At 29.2% G+C, this 25,583-nt stretch overlaps 1 protein-coding gene across 3 annotated transcripts in view; it reads left to right on the plus strand.

Annotated features, from left to right (window-relative positions):
* Nucleotides 1–25,583, plus strand: part of nolo (ADAMTS-like no long nerve cord) — a 365,417-nt gene that overhangs the window by 98,781 nt on the left and 241,053 nt on the right. For all 3 annotated transcript variants that reach the window (XM_088200097.1, XM_088200100.1, XM_088200098.1), the window contains exon 4: nt 5,858–6,058. In XM_088200097.1, coding sequence (XP_088056223.1) covers nt 6,017–6,058 — 42 coding nt within the window. In that variant the 5' untranslated portion in view covers nt 5,858–6,016. The remainder of the gene's footprint in view (nt 1–5,857; nt 6,059–25,583) is intronic.

Below are 25,583 nucleotides of genomic sequence, written 5' to 3' on the forward strand. Positions count from 1 at the left end.
AGCACCTGCCAGATAACTAATATTTTTACTTTTAAAAAATATATCTACTAGTGAGAATGTATTCCGATACATATTTAAAAAAAATACATTTTTGGGATAGATTCGAGACTGTTTTTTCTAGATTTTCTTTTAGAGATAAGCACATGAGACTTATTATATTATTTATTTATTTTTCTACATTAAATCTAGTGGTCAAACTACCGATAATACAATCTATAAAAACATAAAATTTGTATAATTCGTTATTTCGAAAGAATTAGATCTAAATTTTCAGATCGAATAACTAAATTTACTGCTACTAATTTACATTCGTTGAATATTTTCTCTCACGTCTAATATTTTTTAAAGGTTCAAAAAGCAATAATTTGCAAACAAATTTTAACACAAAGTGGTTGCGTTTGAAGGCAATGTTCCGCTCCTTTTTTCATATATGTATAACATGTATAAAAAGGGCTAAAAGAACTTATACTTGAAACACATCAGTTTCATAACACATCAGGTACATCTCAAATAACCATAGTTTAGTTCAGATTCATTTTTTTAAGTCGGTTTTTACTTTTTTATTAATATATTCTTGCTTTGAATTTTTCTCTCGGCAGGCCTGGATGTGATATATAAAACCAGCAAAAAATCTTGTTTGGAGCGTCAACTTTCTAATTATTATTTTTATGTAGATTTAAAATAATAATAGTTTAATACACTTTTACAATTAAATTTTATTGGTACAAAATATAATATAATGATTTCGCCTTAGAGGTAAATCTTTGCCTTTAAGGCAACGATTTACCTCTAAGGCAAATAAATAAATATTTACGTTATTATTTCATCTATAATTTTTTTTTCTATATCTATTAAACATTTTGTTCGAATGTGTTGATCCAAAAAGTAAAAACTTTATCTTATTTACTTAATATAATAAACTTAAATACATTAAAATATAGTATATTCTAAAATGAAATATTTATTTTTTTATTTTTGAAGAAATAAATATTAAACGATTTTTATATATTTAGATACATTTATATAAATGCAAAACGATTTAACATGCTATTTAACACATTTCTGACAATAAAGCCCCCATCAACAGACACTGGATGAGTGTTTTTGGTATTTAAATTTAATGTGCTATAATTTTTTCAATTATAATAAATTAAATATTCCCTATACTTTTTATTGTTTTCATAAGAATATGTATAAAGCTGTTTTCATTATTAAAACTGTATATATGTTTCTTAACAAATTTCTTAAAAAAATCTACTTTATCAAACTGTCTCACAAACTATAAACTAATATTAAAACTTGACAACACACATAATTTAACCGTTATCAGTTAGCTGAAAATATTTTGACAAATATGCAAGAATAGCTTTTTTGATTATTTTAATCAAATTCAACGGAAGAATATATAAAATATTACAAGCTATGGTTCTTTTATCTTTTATAAAAAATAATTAGATTAATATTTAAAAATAACATGAATTAAAATTAATATTAAAAAAATCTCAACCAAATTGAAAAATTAATTAAATCATAATAAATTTTGAACGTATTTATTTTCGCAAGATAAATAAATCGGGCTGGTATCACGAGAACGCACGCGTAGCTTCTGAAGCCAAATAAAATAAAATATTTTATTATAATTGTTTTCGCAGAAATTTTATCCAGCCGTTTAGAAAAATAATGCTTTTTTATAACATTTTCAACTCGTGTACGAAATAAAAATGAACTATTTCCACAATATTTAGGTCGCCGACGCTAATAGGGCGAAAAAAGCAGTAGCATTATATTATAATATATAAATTTATATGCAAATTTTATTATTGATGTTCGCCTTAACAACTCGCGCACTAACATTACTTAACATATAAATTTCCCATTGTAACATTATTACATACACGTGCGCGATTTCAACCGAACGTAAAAAAATAAAACAATTCGCATACATCAAAAATGAATAACGAAAAACACACCAATAACTCAAAAAAAAAACGTAACGGCTCTATTGAACCTTGATCGGGCGCGTACTGGTAGTTAAAATTATACTGGTTAAATATTAACTGTAGAAAAAAAACAAGGCTGTATCGTTCCGATCGCCGCGGCCATAAAGCGTTGTTTCGTTTGGTTATCGCTCGGCCGTATTTCATTTCGGTGAATCACGTTTACTTAAATACTTAACTTCGTGTCCCTAGGGTACAGGGAAAGGTTTCAAAATCTCTGCTACGGACGAAAATTTTCACAAAACAAATAACAACATATATTAATCACTACCCAATCTCGTGCGCTCCACCTAAGCCATAATGTAAATTTTACAGTGTTGTTCTGCGCGTTACTATCTGACGTACTCATCAACTCTGGGATGTGTTTAAAATTTCAACTAAAACGTGTGCTAACAACCTAATAATAATTACTAATCGATATAGTTGTTTTGATTGTTCTCAAAGAAAGAATATAAAATAAATAATATTCGAAAAATGTTGTTTATTTTTTCAATTGTTTTTTTATTATAAATCAACTCGCAGATCTCAGGGTTAACAGTCTCATTATTAATCTATAAATAAACGTTAATTATATACTTAATATTATAATAACCAATTTTAGGAACTGTTTATTTCTTATTAACCCCAATTGAATAAAATTCACGCACGATGCAACACTAAAAATTCATTAACAAGCGTTTAACCGTAAAATTTAATCGACGGTACACACTGGTAACATCGAACCGGGGGAGTGTTTTCGAGTCGAAATAATTGCTGGAATTAAACGGCAATCCCGCCTAATCGAACATCACTTCCAAAACTTCCATTAAATGCTAATCCCGTGAGTTTCGTGTTTAGGCAACACGAGAGGGTGGTTCGGCTTTAGCAGCCGACTTGTGGGTGGCGGGTCAACACACAGCCATGTCATCACATGCCCCAGACGGCAAAAGATCCCGTGATCGTTTCGCTTGATCCCGGCTTTTCCGCCGAATGGCCTTTGTGTCAAGGGTAGGCAATTCCAGTTCTACGACCCGGTACGGTCAGCGCACGCCCACTAGCATTGTTTTACTGCAATCTGGTTCGAACTGCATACAAAGAGCATAAATTATTCCGATGCAACCAGCCTGTTTTCGTATCGATTTGGAGGACTGGGATGAAAACCGGTGGACTCGTCCTGTCCCATTAATCTTGGTTAGGCGACGCGATCTAGTGCTGCATGTCCACTCTGAGATGTGGTAGTGTTGAATAATTATCGCGCAGATATGCTCATAATTTATTAATCAATAAACTAATCTGATTCTGGCCTCGACACTTAGGCACTTTGGCATTCTGAATTATATATTTATATATACACAGCTTTCGTTACAGTAAATGTGTTATATCTTAAACAATCGTGAAGATTATTTTTAATATCTAGAAGCACACTCTAGCTTTAAATACAGCCGCAACCCTTTTTAACATACTGTCAACTAATGACTTGCAGGTAGACGAACACATTTTTCTTCGTTTCATCTGAACATTTTATCGAAGCTCAAGTTTGGATTTGCAATTGTTTTGGGAAATCATTCCTATAAATTTTGACCATATATTCTCTACATGAATTAGGTCTGGTGACTGTGTCGCAAACCAATCCTTGCTTTTTATCGAAATATGGCACTTAGTGTTGTCTTGCTGCAATCAGATGGTAGCTTGGTCTGAGCTTTGAAATATTTTCCAGTAGGAATATATTAAAATGGACTACAACATTGAAATATAAATGTTACTGTCTGCGAAAAAATTAAAGGTCCTCCTCTTGCAGAGACTTCAGCAGCCAGCTTTAAAGACGTTTTTCGACGATTTTTGAGTGATTCGCAAACCAACTTTCGATCTTCCTGGGCAGTTGTCTTTTATTTTCTTCTAGTTATTGGCTTTGATTTGTAAGAATCACATTCGTTGAACCGTTTCGAAGCATTTTGGCCAGCGTGTTATGGATAATTAATGTGTTTACTAATTTCTAATCGATTCAGTCCATGATAAAAAGTATTCGATCGTTGTGTTGAATTGTCACAATAATTTTTATTCGATCGTTTGATTATATACAGCATTCATATTTAAAAAAAAGTGTATATAAAAATATAAATAAAAAAATTCTCGTGATGATGCCAAAAATATTCTGGCGAAATAAATTGAGACTGAGACTCCAAGAACATTAACGCAATCTAAATCAAGAAGATAGAATTTTTTTTTAATATATTTATCGCGTAAAAATAAACAATTTTCAATATAAACAGTTACAGTACGCTCCTATCCGCGGGGCAGATAGGGGAATAATTATCAATTTTAACTATAGTGTTTTTTGCCATAAAAACTAATAAATTAGTGAAAGTGCAAATTCTAAAACTTTGTCCGTGCGATGTAAAAAAAGTGTATATAAAAATAAAAAAGTGTATATAAAAATAAAAAAGTGTATATAAAAGTAAAAAAGTGTATATAAAAATAAAAAATTCTCCTGATGGCAAAAATATTTTGGCAAAATAAATCGAGACTGAGACTCCAAGAACATTAACGCGATCTAAATCACGTAAATATAATATTTTTTTAATATATTTATCACGTAAAATAAAGCAATTTTCAATATAAACAGTTACAGTACGCTCCTATCCGCGGGGCAGATAGGGAAATAATGATCAATTTTAACTTGTGTTTTTGACATAAAAAATAATAAATTAGTGAAAGTGTAAATTCTAAAACTTTATCCGCGCGATGTAAAAAAAGTGTAAATTCTAAAACTTTATCCGCGCGATGTAAAAATAAAGAAAAAAAATATTCTGATGATCTCAAAAATATTTTGGTGAAATATATCGAAACTGAGACTCCAGGACATCAACGCGATCTAAATCACGTAAATATAATAATTTTTTGATATGTTTATTGCGTAAAAATAAAAGTTTTGGTCGCACTTGATTAGTAGATCCACGCGTAGGTGAAGGGTCGATAAGATATTGGAGAATGTGTTATCCCTTCATTTAAAAAATATTATATTATGATATTTTGGAATAGTAGTTGTCAACAATGTTTATTTTTATTATTATCTAGCTAAGTTTTAAATCTAACTTAAATAATATAAAATATTTTCTTGAATAAATATATACCTAAATTGTAAACGTGTTGAAAATGTTAAGTGGTTTCTTATAGATTGAATCATTTTGAACTATTGTTACAAAATCTTATATATTTGTCCATGAATTGCGAAAATTCACATGATAACGCGGTAATAGTAAAAAAGGCACTAGGATCAACCGAATATCTTTCGGACGCATACGTGCGATCTCATTTCATTTATATTAGAAATCTTATTTCAACCATTAAATTAAAAAATGGATTCCAAAAATCAGAACGAAGGAAAAAATATTAAAAACCTAAAAAGTTAAAGGTCCGGTATTCGCACACTTAATTAATTAGTTAAATTAATTTAATTTTTTTTTTATATTGTCTCTTCTCTTCAATCCAGCTCTGTGATTACTTGTTACTAGAACAACACTTCTCGCCCAACAATCTTTTTTAAATGTTAACGAGTTGAAATATAAAAAGTAAAATAATTATAAATTTACATACTTTACATAGAGAAATACAAACACAGCAATTACCTAGTGTCGTTTCTCGGAAATTCTAAACAAACACCGTAGCTTTGGTGTCGCGACGAAGTTTTTCGTTGTAGTCCACGAACAAGCTCCCATGAGACATTAATAATTGTAACGTGAACATTAACAAACTACGTTGGCTTGGAACGCTTTTAACGAATGAGCCATATATTAAAAGTTTAAAATTATACATTTGATAAAGTTTTAATTGTATTCTATAATATTTTGATTGTTATTAATGTATTTGTTTTCATTTTACAGATGGACCGGATCGAGCAAGTTTTCAGAATTTGTCGATTAAACAATTTGCAATTCGATTTGAGATGAAGGAAACTTTAATATAATAGATCGGAAAATAAACTTAATAATAGTCATTATCAATCTTTAATTTAAAAAACTGTGTGTGCGCAATTTTGGAAAATGAAGGTGCTCGGCATGATCGTCTTTCTGCATATGATGCTGGTAAGTTTATTTATTTTATTCTATAACCTTTAGATTTTTTAACTATAACATAGTATGTGCTGTGAATTTAATAGCTGAAACTTAAATTATTTTTTACTAAAATCATTCAAATATTTAAATTTCATAACCCATTCTTGTAGTTGGACTTTTCTTTAAATATCCTTTTACTTACGTTTGGAAATACTTTTATAAGAAAATATTTGCTCGATTAAATTTGTATATAAACATATAAATATCGTCGCTAACTTTCCGAATGCCCTATATATGATTTTATTTTATAGTATTCTCTTTATACACAAGATTTTCACTCCTTTTGGTGTGAAAAATTTTACACCCCAAAAATGTGTCACGTCAGATTATAAGTCTTTAGGGTTCTGCCGGTCCGTGACACCTCGTAACTTGTCGGTATTTAATGGGTAATTATGCAGGAAGGAAACGGCCACTTTGCTTTGCTCCGCAAAAATAGGGACGAGAAGGAGTTAAAAATTCGCGATAATGCATAGCCGACAATAAATATCCTAACGTGCAGAGGCTCCCAAACGAGCTGGCGGCATATTTTAAACCCTAAAAATTACAACCGGACCCAATTTTCGACCCCGTTTCGCCGGGGCGATTAATTTTCATTTTCTTCAACAAACACCAGCATGTTGATTTATTTATTTACGCTGCTGAATTATGAAAACGGCCCAGCGTGCATGTGTGTGCCTTTCCGATAAATATTATATAAATATGTGCGAAATAACTCCAGGGGCGACAGGATTCGCAAGGTCGCGTTTGAGCGGGTAGTTAATTTGGAGTGTTTTAAAGTTATAATTGACCGAGCTTTGAAACGTCTGAATACTCAAAAGAAGCTGGTGGGTTAAGAACGACTCTTACCACCTGTGAAATTAGTCGGGATTTAGTTATATTTTATCTTTTTTGCCTCGTTTATTTTTACTTAAATGTAACGGTTAATAAAAACTATATCGTTTTTCTGATAAGCTGCATACATACATGGATATACATTTATAAACATAATATTTGTATAAAAATAATAAAAATGTATACTTATTGATCCATGTGCCTCTTTGCTTGATGACCAGAAATAAGCTTTTGTTAAATATATCCTGATATACTGCGGCGAAGATCATTTACTTCTGCTATATTATGCTAAGGCGATTCCGCGTCTGAAAAAAATTTACACAACGGAAACCTAATTCTAATGCATAAAAACAAGCAATCGTACTCTTGATTAAAAAATGGTATTAGCTTTGCAGTTCTGAGTATTTTTTGCATGGAATCATTAAATTGGATTAAATATCCATGCCAAAATATATTTTTTCAGCAGAACTTTCATATCAATATAAAGCTTCTTCATTTATCTAATTATCTTCCAAATTATAGCAAATTAGAGGAATCCCTATTCAAAACTTTGTCAGATAAACAAAGAAGATTTCGACAGCATATTATTGCATACAAAGATTAGTTTGCTATTAAAAGGCAATTGTCTTCTTCGGTTTGTTTCATTTTGGGATAGTGTCATATCTTTAATAAGTTAAATAGTCAATATATGTATATATTTTTTAACATTTTTACAGTCCAATATATTAAAAAAATAATTATAAAGGAAAAATTTTACCATGTATTTTCTAAAAATGTCATTCTTGCTTGTGTCAGCAATTTAAAGCTTTTGAAAATAATCTTATTGAGTTTAACCAATTTTATTCATTGGCTACTATAAACAATTAAAAAAGGGATGATCTAATTATATATATGGAGCATTTCAAACAGCTTAAAACGATTTAGCGATATTCTAAATATAAATATACCGTATAGGGTTATTTATCCATTCAAGGTGAATGCAGATATTATTTAATTATAATATTCAAGAAAGTATCACAGAGCTGAAGTTATACAGGCAAAATAAAAACAGTTTCTTGTAATAACTAGTACATAAAAAAAACATATTTCAATTCCTTGGATATCTCACATCTTACTTTTATCATTATTCTTTAGTCAAAAGCCTAAAAGCATTAGAAAAATCGTAATTTGTTTTTGAATATGTTACAGTACATGTTTATATTTTAGTGAAATTATATTATTATTAGTATAAATATAATTTCGCTAACTAGGCTAGTGAAAATGTATTAAACAATTTGCTATTTAAACCCAAACCTAACTTGACTTAATAAAAGTTTAAAAATTATATTTAATTTAAAATTTTTAATGAGGTTCAGTTAGATTAGGTTAATTTGTTTAGATTAGATTTGGCCTTAAATTGTAATGTGTCGCCTTACAACTATTTTTAGGAACCAAATTCATTAGGGTGGCGGTGCTCTATAGTTATTTATATAATTTTTATTTTAAAGCACATCTATAAAACTGTATTATCTTTGTGTTAGATTGTAAAAATCAAGGCTGTGGAGTCTCGATCGGAGTCGTAAACAATCGACCGACTTCGACTTATTTTTATAATTTTAATTAATGTTTATATATCTTTTATTGTTATAATGTATACTTTTTCATTTAATGTAAATATTTTTAGTTTCAAGATATTGCTTAACGCAATTTTTAATATTGAATTTTTTTTCTAATTCTTTAATTTTATCATAATTATTTTTACTTTTATCAATTTTATACGCGGTAAAAAAAGCTCTTAAAAAAATGTTTAATTTGGAGATGGTAGATTATTAAAAGACTCCATAGCCCTGGTGAAAGTATGAAATCTTTTTATCCAAAATAAGTAATAAGTGGAACAACGTTACAACATCATAACTTTCGTTATTCCACAATTGAAAATGTTCATTCTTGACAAAATCCAATATCGTGTTATATATATACTAGTTACGTATGAAAAAACTTTCTAATGAATAAATTGTGAAATATAATATTATAAAGATCTAAAAATGAACGTATTTAAATCTGTAAATTAATTTTTCACCTCCTGTAAAGTTGACTATTTACGTATATAAGTTTTACAACGTTATTTGCGTCGCATAATCAGTTGTTAAATATTTCATTCTTTTAGTCTACGTATATGTGTATATTGTAATATAACATTTACACGCTATTTTAAAATAAAACATGTGTTGAAGATCTTTTAGTACATGAGTTAAATATAACAAAACGTTTATGTCAGTCTGGGGTTGCAGACGTGAGCGATTTTTTATTTATTTTTTTACTTAAGTCTACACCATATAAGCAAAAAATAAAAAGGGACAAAAAACCAATTTAATTCAGTCTTCGCATGTGAAACCCAAAATTATAAAATTACTCTACGTATGCGCAGGCATTACAGTTTATTTTAAGCGAGAGATAATTTCTTCTTAGAATTATTATTTTAGAATTATCCTATACGAATTATTCTTCATATTCAAATAAGTAATACGATTTAAATAATTTGGTATAAATGGATAACGCAATTAATTTTGCAAAGAAAATCTAATAATCCCTTTCTCGAAGCGCAAAAAACTCGAACAATAATCCTCGAGTTTGATTTTTTCACCGAATATTGAAATATCGAAATCTAAGAGGGGAATGAAATTTTCCGTTCGTGTAGGTTTTAATAATTTAATAAAATTTGAATATCTCAAAGCTTCCATTTGCATGTGCCACAGAGAGCGAAAGGAACAGAATTAAAGGAAGTGTGGGATATGAATGTCATTACTATTTCTCTTTTTTTTAAATAAATAAATGTATACCCATTATCAACTTTTCTGTGTTGAATAAACGATCAAATGAGTTCGGATACATGCAAGTTTGAATTTCGGCCAGTACCGATTCACATACAGTCAAATAATTTAGTGTTAGCTTTATAATATTTTTCATCTAAATTTATATATTACGTATATAATATCATATGTTAACTACTCTGATGAAAAATAGCCGCAAGACATTCGCTTAATAAATTATGTTATATACAATAGATAATAATATACAAGAAAATTTATTTAAATATGTGTTGTTACTATTTAGTAACTTAAGTAACTATCCTACGATGGTGTGTTATTTTGTCAGAGCAGTTTCCTTTTCATACTTTTTCTGTAGTTGAAGCAATCCAACGATACAATTCGCTAGGTTTTGGTGAGGTACTTTGTATGATTAACATAATAATCGCCAATCGCAAAATTCATTCTATCCGAAGCGCTAAATTCGTGTCACGATGTATACAGTTGTAAAATGCGATCGGTTCTCACGCATCTCGATTGCATCGTAGCGGGTTCGTAGCTCGCGGCCGTAGCCGGTCGTAGCCTCCGCGATGGGGGCGCCGCAGTGGCGCCTCCGTACGCTCGGATGGCTCTTGGCCACGGCCAGGGCTGCCAACTGCTCGAACGAGAGCATTAATTCTGGGACTAGAACGATACAGCCCGGAGACGAATTTAAATGGGACAGCCTGGATGGTATGGGCGGTCGTTGTCGGTGGATGAGAATGAAGGAAATGAAGAAAAAGTTATTTGCGTTAAGGGGGATTTTAAAGAAAATTATGGTCGTTGTGAAAAAAATACTTTTTATGTAAATATTTTTTTCTCAGCCATCTCTTGTTAAAGATATTTTTTCTAGTCATCTTTTTGATATGTTTATAGCTATATGTGTAATGCATAAAAGCCCATTTTTTATTAAACGTTTATTTCAGTATGATAAATAAATTTTTAACCATAAATAACATTCATTTTCATGTTTACAATTGTATTATTTTCATTCCATACAATGAGAATGAATAATAATTCGATTCAAAGAAACTAATAATTTAGTAATAGATTAAATACATTTAAGTAAAGATTGAAAACCATTCAAATATGTGTTTATATTTAGATATTAACTTATTTTTTTCGTAGTCTCAAATATTGTTTTGTGTTGTTTCTATTAAATATAACTCTTAAAAGTGTTACGAAATATCCAAACTTGTAGCCCAGGCTTATATTTGAGTATTTAAAGGTCGATTTTAATTGTAATCTACTATCCTGCGTACATTATAAATGCCGTAGCAAAGTTTGTTTTCGTATCATAAATATGACTGCCCTATAAAAATATTTATTTTTACTTTTCAAAAGTCACTCGTTACATGTATAAGACCGTACGTACCCGTAAATATGATTTTTTTATTTTATTTAATCTTCTGTTGTAACATGACAGACGTAGGACCGATGTGTTACAATGGAGTCAATCTGTACCAACTGGGTAAATCAGACATAATGAATACCTATAAGTATCCACCACTAGACTAGAAGTCTAAAAATAGAGGAGACATCTATATAATCAATTATAAATTATTTTGTGTAATATAATTTATAATCAATATATGTTACTTGACAGCTGAAACTGTTTTTTTACTAATTTAATATGTAACGCAAATAACGTTGTAAGTCGTAAATACGTGAATAGTTAACTTTACAGGAGTTGAAAAATTAATTTACAGTTTTACATACGTTCAATTTTGGATTTTTATAATATTATATTTCATAATTTATTCTTTAGAAAGTTTTTTATACTTAACTAGTATCTATATAAAACAATGTTGAATTTTGTCAGCAAGTATCTATGGATCATTTATAACGTTTGTTGAAAACTTATCTATTAATACATGATTTAAAAATTAAATATAATAGTGGTCTTTTAAAAAAAAATTATAAAAAATATTTAAAAACGATGAAATTTTTTTTAGAAAAAAACGAATTAGAAATCAAATACGTTACGTTTTCTTATATTTTGAATAAGTTGGTTAAAATCGCCCAATCACTTAAATAACGTTATTCAATCAAAATCTTAACTTGCTAAAAAATTAGACTTACAACGTTATTCGCGTCGCATATTTAATTGTGTATTGATATAAATAAAAATTCGAGTTTGCTGCCGTGGTTCGAACCCGTGATATCTGGATTACCAGTCTGAGACATTAGGGACTACTCGATTCCAACCTTTTATTTATGTTTTGTCATTGTACATACCTAATTTCCTATTTTTGTAATCTTATAACATCTTTAATATACACAATGAAGAGGAACAAGTAAATAACTCCAGCTGAAATTTTATTTGGTATCAAGTGCATATTACTTGGAAAAAATATAAAATTTGAAAAAACACCACAGACCTCTTCTCTTTTTATTTTTATATAAGCGCAAGAAATTCCCTTTTAGATATTGAGTTAATGTTCGTTATTAATTCCATATTACTTTTAAACGCTATAGGATTTTTTTACTGAAATTTTACTAAAATACAACAATAAACTTTTAAACTACGCGTTTAAACAGTAGCATCTTTATCAGGCTTCTTAATTAGATGTATTTTTTGCCCCTGAATTTAAATCATCATAAGAATTTATGACTATGGGTTTTAATATTGGTATTTTCTTTGTATTAATTCAATACATATTGTTAGATTGAAGTATAAAATTTAAATACTAATAATACACTACACAAAAATACAGAATCATACAATAAAAACAAAACAACTGTAAACATAACCTATATAAAATTGCGAATAGAAGCTAAGTATTATTTATTATGTCGGGATAATCTCTCATTACCTTAATTACTTCAGTTTTTCCTACGTCTTTATACTGGTTGGATGATTTATTTTTAAAGAATTTTATTAATATTAAACTCTTATTATTTTACAAATATTATATATATAACATTATTTACTTTTTAGTCAATCATCATTAGTTCATTATTGATTAGAAAAGACCGCAAATATTTATTTAGGGTGATATACCAGAACTAGGGATTGCAATAATACCGAAATTTTCAATACCGGTATTACCGATAGAGAAAACAGTATTACCGGTATTGAAATTATTATTATTTTTTATTTGAGCGAAAAAAAAATGATAAAATATCATAAATAGCTTATTCTATTTAATCCATCTCATGTCGTTAAAATCTCCTAGTCTTAATCAGTTAGGTTTAGAGTGTTTTAGGTGTGTCTGAACCAACGGGGTAGCCTTTGGAGAGATGAAGGGTGAAATAAGGATGGGTGATGGTGGCGGCGAGCGGTTTGGAAAAGTTTGATACAAAAGAAAATTCTTTTCGAGACCCTTTTGTGTGTTTCGATAGAGGATTACGAAGATTAGCAACAAAGCTGTACGAACTCTATTTGTAACCCTCATTGTGTATGTGTGCGCTCGTTCTCGCGGGGGTGAGTTTCGGCAATGGGGGTGAGAGAACGAATCAGTGCCGGCAATCAAAGAATAAATCTTCATACGTCAAACGCTCGTTGGAATTTGCTGAAGGCTGTTGAGAAAATTGATTTAAGAGATACGCGCGTGTCTTTGCCAATTTCGCGATTGGCGTGCGAAGGCGAAAAACTATTTAAAGGGAATCGCGAACGAAGGGATAAAATTAAATTTACTCCAATCGATTTAGATTTTTGTAAAGCTCTCATTTTTTATGATACGTAGGCTGTTCAAAAAGTTCCCAAATTTTTATCTAATATTTATTTAGTAAATTACATACAACTTATTTAATTTTTTCTCCTTTTCACTATTATGTTTTTTTACTTTGAATATATATATAAAAAATCAGGTTCTCCGGGAGAAATATGCTCAACGTTCTAATAAACAATAGGAATATTTGCATTTTGCTAGTTGTCATTAGATTCTTCATCTTCATTGTTGTTTAAATCTTATTACTTCCTGCAGTCATTCAAGCAATAGTGTTTGGTGATGGATATGTTTAGTCTTGTTCATTTTTTTTTGTTAAAATCAGTTTAATATTTTAATTGTACACATTTAATATATACATACGCCGGCTCTCTTAGAGCAAATAAATGTACTTTAATCACGACTTTGAGCTCCTTTGTTATCACAACAATAGGAATAATCCTCATGACCATTCTTTTATGCGAACGCAAAAAACTTTTTCAACGCGAGACTTAATACATGTAATATACTTTATTTGAACGATGTGTATACTATGTTTAGTGTGTATGGAATTTCAAACCAAAGTTTTAATAAAATGTATGTAATGGAGAATTTTAAAGTAGATATTATGGCTGGATTAATAAGATTTTTTTCATTAGTATTATATTAAATCGAAAAATATGCTATTTATGTTAGTAGAAATGTGCAAAAATTTATTTATAATAGACTTATGTAAAAATATTTTATTTAGACGTATATAATAAATATAAATACATCAGTTTATTAGTGATAAATTCATCAAAATAAATTAATTCTCAGAGTGCAATGTAATAGTTATCCACTTGGTATTATAAATAAATAAAAAACTACGTTTATACAGTTAAAAAAATACAGTTGGTTTTATAAGTCTAAATTACAAATTTTGTCGATATTTCTTGGTAATTTGCCGTCAATACTTTAAGAAAGGTTAAATTTGTGCCAAATAAAAGCTATATATTTTTTCACAAGTTTTGCAATAATACGTCGTTTCTTATCTTCCTTTGCGATTTTAGGGTTTTGGTCCTAAAATTCTGATTAAGATTTTTCAAATATATATTCTAAATAAAATACCCAGAATATTTAAAAAAAAAACTTTATTTTATCAAAATACAATCTGGAACAAAAAGTACGTAATCAAAAGGCTTCCATATTCGGAACATAAATAATTCCTATATTTATGATTACTCTAAGAAATGACATTTTGATGCTATATCTAATTGTTTTGTAACTTCATCTAAATTATTCATATAATAGTCATCATCTTTACTACATTCAAATTCATTTTTGATAGTTTAAAACATCCTTTTGGACTATAAATTAAAAAAAAACCAAATTGTAATATAAAATTACTTAATATATGATAAAACCATTGAAATTTGTGTTCAGTTAAAATTATAATGAATTACTGCAGACTATCGTACCAAGCACCCACTGCATCTGCCTAGCAATCCTAAGCAAACCATTAATTCCAGATGTTAAATGAATAGGTATTTGGTCGTAGAATAAAAAAACCTCTTTTTGAACTATTACCAGATGTTTTCAAAATAAAAAAATATTAAAATAGATTTAAATTATTTTAGAGACAGCTTGAAAAAAATTTCGAGTCCATCTCGACATAAATATGGGTTCAAAGGGTTAATATAATAGTTATTGAAGTGGTGAAAAAACTTTTTTTTTGCTATACAATCATTGCGATAGTATTTTCTTTTTATTTTGCACCAATTCCTACGTATGAAACTTATGTGCCTGATGTTTGTAACGTCACGATAAAGCTGCGACTAATATGTTTAAGCATATTATATATGGTGTTACAAGGGAAAACTATGACAATATCTATTTGTAAGATAGGTATGAAAAGTTTTCCAAGCAAGATATTACACGACCGTTACAAAAATCCTACGTACAAGTAGTACAACGTTTTTACAAACTATGTAAACTCTTGCTCTTATTACAAACGGAATGAATCTGCATAGTGCTCCTCTACACAGTTTACTTTTAACGTTAAGCTCCGCGTCATGACGCAAAGCTGCGACGACGTTTCGCATAGCAGCATCGCCGGGATTTTCTCTTCAACTTTTTACCCCATTTTTTCCCCTCTCTAATAAAATTACACGCCACCTCGCGTCGAGTTTCGAATTGCTAATCGAATGCCGTTCACATGGACGACGACAGAATTTGCACGAGAGAATAACTCTATAATCGCAATGGACCGGTCCCCGGACTCTGGTTAGCAATTTGCATACAACAAGCGTTTGCGAACTCCTTGCGGAATGTATTAAAACTACAATCTCGGTAATTTTCAACACTTAGACACGCCGTGTAGAGCTATGCAAATATGTTGTCGGGCGTTTACTGGGGTAAAAGTTTTGTGAACGCGAAAGGCGGTGTAATATTCTGTGTTATATTAACATACTGTATTTTTTCTGTATTCGAGTTTCAAGTTATTTATACGCATTTTGGATGTAATGCGATACTCGCATATGGCGAGATAGTTTTGATTTATATTTATTTTTGTTGTTTTTAAAGCATGTTATGCGCTTCGCCCGTAATACAGTTTTGACTTCTTTAAACTTTGTTATAATACAGTAGCTCGGATAAAAAAGAGAAACAGTTAAACTTTTCACTATTTTTATCTACTTCTATCTTTACCATAAGTGCCTTTTTAATGTGGTAAATCAGCGTATGAACTATTTAATTAAAAAATATTTCGAAAAAATATTGCGAGACCGATTTAACCATGATAAATATTATTTGGTATTAAATAATTTCAATATAACTTTAAATATTTAATGCGAAACTATCTTAAAAATGCACTGAAGTAACACTGCAAATAAACAAAATTAGTTTAAATATGATATTTTGTATATATATATAGATATATAGTAGATAATTGCATATATAAAATGCGCTGTATTTTAGAAAAGAGTATATTAGAGAGAATGACACAATATAATCCTTGATGCAACGAATCTAATTCTTAAAATCATTTTAAATGTACTTATTAAAATACAATTTATATGCTTAACATGCATAAAAATACTGTCTTTCCATTATAAGCTCATAGGTGTACCTTATATGTTAATAAGTCGACTATGTAAAAGATATTGTTGTACTTTTTTGTTCGTTTCAAGACACTATATACTTGAGCAACATTATCAAATATTATATGAAATAGGGAATATTACTCTGAATATTTTATTGTATTGTACATCTAAGTGAATATCTTGTTACAGTAACATAAACTTTGCGTACTTTACCATAAATTTTAAAGAGGGATGTTACATATATTATAGTATAATGCTTCAAAAAATATTTTTTAAATATGTTTTATAATATTTTCCTAGATTTCTAACGCAATACATTTAATATTTAAATGAACTTAGTTAAAATATGGGTAGATCAACTATAAAATAATCGTTAATATATCATTAGGTTTTCCTGATTATTTTGAAAAAAAATATGTTAAAAATAGTTTCAGTTTAATCAATTAAATTATTTATATAAACTCAAAAAGTTACTACAGTGCATCACGATAGTCAAAAATAATACATAATATATATAAAAATAAAAAATCGGACCGCCTATGGCTGTCACCATCCAGCTCCTTTAAGTGCAATGCCAGCATATAAAGGAGCTGGATGGTGACAGCCATAGGTGGGTTTGCTAATGTAGACGTATTGGCTTTAACGAGAATCAAAAGAGGACGCGATCGTGAATCGAACGTGAAAATCGTTTATAAATATGTATGGTTGATTTTTAAGTAATATAAAAATATTTTTAGTCAGATTAATTATTTATATTATTATTTATCACATATTTGTATTATTTTAAAGTATATTTTGTACGTATTTTTATTTTTCAAAAAATTAAATAGGTGTTTTATTTTTTACGTCGTTTTTGCACAAGTAGATACATTTTTCGGAGTGGAGAAAAACTGACAAATAAATAACAAAGCTAATTTTTCGAACTTGATTTTTGCGCGCACGTGCGCGTTTTTATTCACTCCTCCGTTTGCAAACTGTCATTCACCTGTCGCGCTAAGTGGATAATGGATTTTCATTAGAATTACCTTAGGCTCGGTGGCTACTTTAATATTCAAACCATGAAATTCAATCTGGTTAGCTAGGGATACGATTCCCGGAGCGAGATTGGACATGGAAAAAGCGATTGATGTTCGGATCGGCCGTGCCACTTATTGGGCGGAAAATTCGCTAGAGTCGATCGAAAATTTTCGCGAAATTTTCCTCGTCGATTATTCTTCGCGAGTAGCGTTGTAGTAATTAAAGCATATTTCTTGAGAGCTTTAATGTATCGCCAAACAAATTATTCGGTATACCCTTTCGCGAGGACTTATTGCGGCGCGCCTCGTTTAATTGAGTTTGTTCAAAGTTTGCCAGAGACTTTTTAACTTTTTGCGTTCGTACCGCGCATACAAATATATCAGTTATTTTTTAATTCGAATTTTTAGCTAACTTATAATTATCTTGTTTAAATTAACGCTGAGCACTGTGGTTAAGTTATTTGTGGTATAATTGTGCGGTGTTTGTAATTTAGTTTAATTATTATAATAATGGCAGATACTTAAAATATTTTATATATTTTTAACGAGCTAAGCAATATTTTAATTATTGCAAGCAAACGCAATATTTCAATTATTGCAAGCAAATCCGTGAAGATAATGCAATAAGTAAAGATAGTCCTAAAACTATCGTCATTAAAATATCACATGGGCTTCTTTTTGAGTCACGAATCGCAAGCACAATTTTCTTTAGTATATTATTTTGCCAACCAACTTAATAATGTATTGTCTAGAATTTCAGCGAAGGAAAGTGCTCTTTTTTTGATAAATAGAAATTAAATTATTTTTCTAAAATATATCTACAAGTTCATATTTGTATCCTAGTGACTTTTGCTAAAATCGCTGATTGCATTCTCGATGTAGCGTGTATTCAATTAACCACTTTGCTGAGGGGTGGTGTCAACAATCTATCGAGTGCCATAGTATATAGCGATTGCATCTCTTATTCTTAAAATTATTGTAATATTTTTAATTATAAATAAGTTATAATAACAGTTTTGAAAACTTGTTGGCATTTATCAAAATAATTGTTTTTCTGACTTTTCACTCATTTTTTAATTTTCAACTTCACTTCTTTGTATTTTAAATTTACAATTTCGCCTATTCATAAAGTCATTGTCAAAAACAGATGATTCGGGGCGAAACCAGACTGTGTCATTGTCTTATAAATATATTATTTGATTGTTTAGCATGCTGTATATGTGTAACGGTAGATAAAATCAGTCGCCATTCTGTAGAAAGTGTAATTCAGGGATGCTTTGTACCTGTTTGCACCACATTCTTTCACATTTGCAAGGTTAACAGTTTTTATACAAGTGCTTTAAAACTGTTAATGGGCCCAGCTTTAATACATGATATCGTCTCCGCAGACGAACTAAAACTATTTTTTTTTAAATTCAAAAAGCTTTATAAGATCTTTTGCGACAATTTTTTATGCAACGAATATTGGTGGTTCTGTTAGTACCTAAGATATTTTTTAACACTTAACTAGATAATTTTTGTGATATATTTTTTACTGTTGGCATGCTCATTAAAACCGTGTATGAATGGAAAGCAATTAAATTGCCATTTCATATTGGAGTAAAAAAATACATACATATTAGCTATGGAAATCATTGCTCCGATTAGTATTTCGTTCATTCTGGAGTACCACATGAATTCAATCTGGGTCATCTGCTATTTTTGCTCTTTATTAACGACAAACATGCAGCAATTAATAACTCTGAATATTTATTATAAGGCGTTGAGGATGCTCGTCTTCGTTATGCGGAGCGCGTGTCACTAATAATTTATTGTTAATTCACATTCTGTACGGTACGCCAGTTCGTAACTTCATTGCTTGAAATTCTTTTTGTTGGGGAGAATTCTAAGAAAAATTCTAAAATATACGGGTCGTATTCTTATTTGCATTCTAGTGCCTTTTTTATAGGAGCTTTGAGACACAATGCATAGCATTCTTGGCGTAGCGTCTATTAAATGAACCACTTTTTAAAGTTGTTAAGGGACGGGTTGACAACCCGTCCCTTAACAACTGCGAGCTTTAGAGTGCACTAAAGAGTCGCGATCGCGTCCCATATTCTTGGCCGTTGCGGCCAACACTTCTCTTGCACGAGTCATCCAGTCACTCAATGAGCTTACCGATTACAAGGTTGTTTTCGGCAAAAAATATGTGGGATAGCCCTCATCCATTTTAGGTGTGGACCATAACTGTTTTTTTTTTATATATTTTTGATGTTCATTGTTGTTCGTGTAATGGCCATCATGCCGTTTTGGGTAAAAAAAAATAAAAAAATATTTATATATAATAGTTGTCCTACATTAGTCAAACCTATTGATGGTCTGCTATAAATAGTAGTCTTTGAGATTTGAAAAATGTCTGTAGAAGTGACATCTTAATATGTAATAATTATTTCTTGTTTTCGTACAGCAGTATCGAAGATCTTTTTTAAAAATTACTTCTGATCCTTAATCAAAGTAGTTCAAACTGTTAATTTATATTTATTTTAATACTTTATTTAGCTAATTGTTTAATATGCTGCTATTGGTATATTTGAAATTATATATTTTTTAATAACTAGTATTGCTTCCGTTCAAAAAATCTACATTAACTACTATAGATAACCTCAAAATTTATTGCTGATTTAAAATATAATTTAGTCATACTACATAAATCAATTTAAAACCTTATGTGTCAAATCCCTAATAATATAAATTAATATTATTTTAACATTATAATATCCAAAACATATATAATGTATAAATAAATTAGAATTATTCTTGCCATTTACATTATGCGTCACACTTGAATTTGTGTGTTTATTTAATTATTAAATTCTATGGTATAGCAGTTTTTCTCGATGCCTTTTGGTGATCACGAAATCATTTATGAGCACTATAAATTATTTTATAAAGTAAGCATATTTTATAAATATATTAAATGTGTTTAAATATATTTTCTCTATATTATCTTCAACCATAATCAGTATTCTTGATTCAAAGCAATTTTAACGGATATAAAACGACAAGTACCTTCTCACATAAACGGATCGCTAGCACCCTCTCGCAATAACTAAAACGGACCGTGTAAGTTAATGTCACGTAGTCGTAAATTGGTTTTGCGGATACTGGCACTTCCTATCGCTCTTTGCAAGTGGTACGGGCCTATTAGCTTCCGCAGCTTTTATGTAGCGAAGCACTATATACGTATGCATAATACATACACCAGTTTGTATAATATGTAGGTGCGTCTGTAGATGCACCAGAGACCGCCGCCGAATTTATGCATATTCATAAAGTAATTTAATTTCCTTCGGTAACGGAATAGCCTTTCCATTAGCGTACGTCGAGAGTCAAAGAGGTCACGACAGTGGTCCAGAGTTACGTAATAATACCTAATATTTAAACTTTTGATTATATCAATACTTACTAAGATGTATAACATAAAATATGTCTTCTGTGGAACCATATTTATAAGTCCCTAATTGAATCTTTGCGACAAACTGAACGATTTATTATTAAACAATCGTTTATCCCTAATTGAATTTTTAATTTATTTTACTTCCTTCTTTAATTATTTATGCCATTAATAGAACGTGTTTATCGTTATTATTAAATTCGAAGGTTTTGTACACAATAGATGTTAAGGGAAACGCGAGGTGTACCTGCTTGCGTTTTATTTTCATGTATTTCTGAACTTTATCCACGATAACGCCCGCCTTTGATTAATTATGACGCCGAGCGATATGACGCTAAAGTTTCGAGCTTGAAGTTGGAATTGAAATTCGAGCGGTAACGGAATTCTGGGTCGGCAATGCGAATAATTCGAGTTGGCGATAGCGATTTTCTGCAAAGATGTACCGATTGATATGCCTCGGCACAGATACGGCACATAAACGAGGTTTACGATGAAAAATTTATCACATAAAACTAACGTAAAATGTACCTCTGTATAACAACCCTTGTGTAGATAAATAAATATGTATATAATATATTTCGGCAAGCTACATTGAAAGATTTCAATAAGCTAGAATCAAACATAACAGCAGTAAAATTTAAAGAAATATTTGTTTAATCAAATTTTATTTTGCAATGTATAATTTAAACACATTGCAATAAACTTATTTTCATATTGGTCGGCTAACTATTAAATGTATTTAAAAAAAATTAATCAAATTTTGGAAAATTCGTTTTAAGATTTAGGAAATTTTAAAATAAATACTTAGAGAAACTTTAAAGAAATTATAGTTATACTTGCTAATACGATTACAGTATCTGCTTACTTCAGTAAGTAAAATTCAGTAAGCAAAAAAGTCTTATTACTTAAACTATAAGCTGTAATATGTAACTATATGACTACAATAGTAACGTATATATTTTATTTATGGGATTTTCTTCGAAAATATATGTTGTAATGTTCGGAACCTTAATGATTTATTTTTCTCATTTAGGTTTGTGTTAAACGTGTGTCGATTTATTTAATATTCATTTGTAACTGTATTATACAACATTAAAGTATTTTTTCCATGTTCGCATTATTTTGTACAGTTCTTCTTAAATGAGAATGACATCAACGTTTATATAACAAACAATGTGAAATCCTAGTTAAGCCGTTTCAGTGAAATGTTCTTTCATCCAATCTAGTAACCCTTGCGAGATTATTAAAATAATATTAAGTTCAAGTAAATGCCTACATTAAAAAAATAAAATAATATCTAGTTATTATTTATTAACTTGAAAAATACAAGAAAATGAATAATAACTACATTATAAACTTAATCGTTTATTTTCAATATCGAGAAAGCAAAACATAATATAAATTAAAATGTCACATATATTGTATATGCACAAACTATGTGTTAAAGAAATGGTATCTTTGGTATATATTTGATCATTAATATTCACTTTTATAATAAGAAACCTGTGTTTATCTGTTTATATTCAATATATTATTCAGGAAACAAATTTTAAATATATACATCGGATTCTTATCGTCAAGTAAAATATTTTAGTGTAAGAATAAAAAATAAATTTATAGCATACTTATCCAAATATATATCAGTAAATATCATTTTAAATGTTTGATCAGACTGCATTATATCAAAATCTCTGGATGATATCCCATTTAATTATAAATTTGTGTTCAAGGGTAGAAAAATCATGTTCGGCTTTAATATTTTTATTTACTTTTCTGCTATTATAGCCATTAGTTAAAACATATTTAGATTATCTTTTGAATCATGATTTTTGAAGAACTTTGGCAGTTAAAGTAAATATATTTTGTCAAGGGCGTTACAATAATATGTTAAGCTATTTCGTGTAATAAAAATATCTAATACCTTTATTACAAATACTAGCGCATTGATTTTTGATCTACAAACAACAATAATGTTGATTGATTATAGTTATATATGTAGCAACATATTTATGTGCTGTTATCCAAATTTTCACACAACTTTTAAAAGATTCGGGAAGTACAGTTAGTGTACTTTTTTGTGGCACTATTAAAATCTTTGTTTTTTAGATCACATATTAGTCAATAAAACAATATCGACACAACATTGGCATTTTATTGTTTTATATTATAAATAAAACCATTATAAAAGCATTATCAGATTAGATGTTCGTAAGGTTCTTTCAGAAGAGAAACATTCTGTTTGCAAATTTTTATTTTGTGTTTAAACGCATTAACAAATCTTAGAGAAGTTATAATTACGTTTATTTTAAAATAGTTGAAATAATCAACTGCTAATGTTTTTAATACAATATTTTTTTACGTAACACGTCCTCGATACATCAACCTGCTTAAAAGTGGAATAAAACACATCATGGGATGTAGTACACCTAAAAAGTCATAGATAATCTTAAAAGATATTTGTGACTATTTTTCGTGTTATAATTTCTTCTTTTACACACTTTTTTTTCTTTGCTATCATTTTCAATGGAACATAATTAATTTATAAAAGATTCACTGATTTATCCTATAATAACTTTTTAATTTTTATGGAGCCATTTCTGAAGGATTTCGTTTACCGATTCATGCCTAGCTAATTAAAACTAACATACATATGTCTAATCATAAAAACACCATGAATGCAATATCACTGATATTTATTATATGCAAAGGCTGCCACTAAATCGAATTGATCTGGGTCATAATGGGATTCTGCATTTTTTTTCTTAATAACATAAATAGTAGTGTCAGAAGTGATAAAATCAAAACTTTGGCTAAAATGATTACCCTCAACATTGTAGGTCGAAATGTTGACATAAAATATGAGGGGAAGTTGCGTAATACGATAGATCTCCTAACTCTTAAAGTTATTCACATTAGCTAGTTTTATTATTATTCATAAACTAGTAAGTGCCATAAAAACGCAACCCTTCATATATTTATTTAATAAAATAATAATAAATACTCTTACACATCATTTATATATATCGCATATAAATAAATAATGACAAGTATGTAAATGTATATATTAATACGTTTGGAAAAGTTTAAATCATATAATTTTACTATCACCTGTTAGATAAATTATATTTTTACTGGTAAAAAAGTATTTCAATATGATTTCACTGAAATGACATATTTTTAAAGGTATTTTCGGGATAGAACCGAGATTGTTTTTTTTTAATTTATTTTCTTTAAGGGAAAACCCGAGAATTTCTGGTTTGGAATCAAGGACGGCTTTTATGCTTTTTTCATGGAAAGATTATCGACCCTATTATAAATGTGCTATAGCTGTTGAACTTTTCACACCACAATTTTTTTTCAAAAAATATTTCTCTTATTGATTCGAAAGGATTTTATTACACGTTGAAAGAATCAATTTTAAAAAAGATGCTAGATATATTGATTTTACTTTTTAGGCTCACATACTTGATTAGAAATATTGGCCTGAAAATATTAATGTTCAGTTGACATTTGGAGAGATGGAATTTAGGAATATGTCAATCAGACTACCATAAACGAAAGAAAAATGATTAGTGAATTTCGCGAATACTTTCTCGAAAAGACATTCTGAAAAAAAATTTGCGTTTGATATATGCTCTGAATTCTATTCCTATTTTTTTCAAGTGAAAGTGAACACGGGTTTTCGCAAATTAATCTAATTAATACCCCAATAAGAACTTCGTTAAAGACCAATACAGTTTCGGCACTTTTGTTCATCAAATTCGTCGGACCTCTTTGCTACTATTCGATCATTCAAAATACTCCATGGTTTCTCAGATTTCATTCGACTATAAACACCAACGTATGATAAATCTTCTCTCTTTTCAAAACGTAAAGAGAGAAGATTTATCATACGAGAATTAGAAAAACTTTTGAAATCACTATACAGACGAAACTTTGGAAATCAAATATATAATATTTTACAATTTTATTTTAAATTTAGTCTAGTTGTATATTTATATTTGTTCATTTTACATGTCAGAATTAAAGAAAAGTATATGATTAATTTTATTTGTTTTTTTTATGCCCTTGCATAGGAGAAGCTGCTTTTAATTTAATTTAAATGATATTTGAGTATAATTTTAAGAAGTGGGATTTGGCACTTTTTTTTGTTTAAAAAGCTCTGCTCATACATAAGCAATATTTTCGATACATTACTATAATTCACATTGAAAGCCGAAACTTGTACAATCGATATTTATTTAATTATTGTAATTTTAAATCTTTCGCTGTAACCTGACTGGCGTAATCCCAATGCTTTGCAACGGGGCAAATCTGTACCAACTGCGTTAGCCAATCAGACTAAAAGTCTGGGAATCAGTGACATCTTATGTGTAATATAATCTATAATTAATAGATGCTATTGCAGCTGGGGCCAGTTTTTAATAATAACGCAATTTTATTGAGTGCCGTTGCCGGGGGTCGAACTTAGTCTAAAACAATATTGGTATAATTTATATGTAATAATGGTAAAAGTTATCATTTATCTAAATCGATTTCATTTATATTCTTTATTATAAAAAAGCTTGAGGTTAAAAGTATACGTACACTGAAAATACTTTCTTAGAAAACCTTTTATGCTTATTATTATGAAAGTGTATAGCTGAGTAAAATATAT

The sequence above is a fragment of the Plectrocnemia conspersa genome, unplaced genomic scaffold (assembly GCF_051122295.1).
Source record: "Plectrocnemia conspersa isolate PC_06_02 unplaced genomic scaffold, ASM5112229v1 ptg000012l, whole genome shotgun sequence".
In the NCBI taxonomy this organism is placed as follows: domain Eukaryota; kingdom Metazoa; phylum Arthropoda; class Insecta; order Trichoptera; family Polycentropodidae; genus Plectrocnemia; species Plectrocnemia conspersa.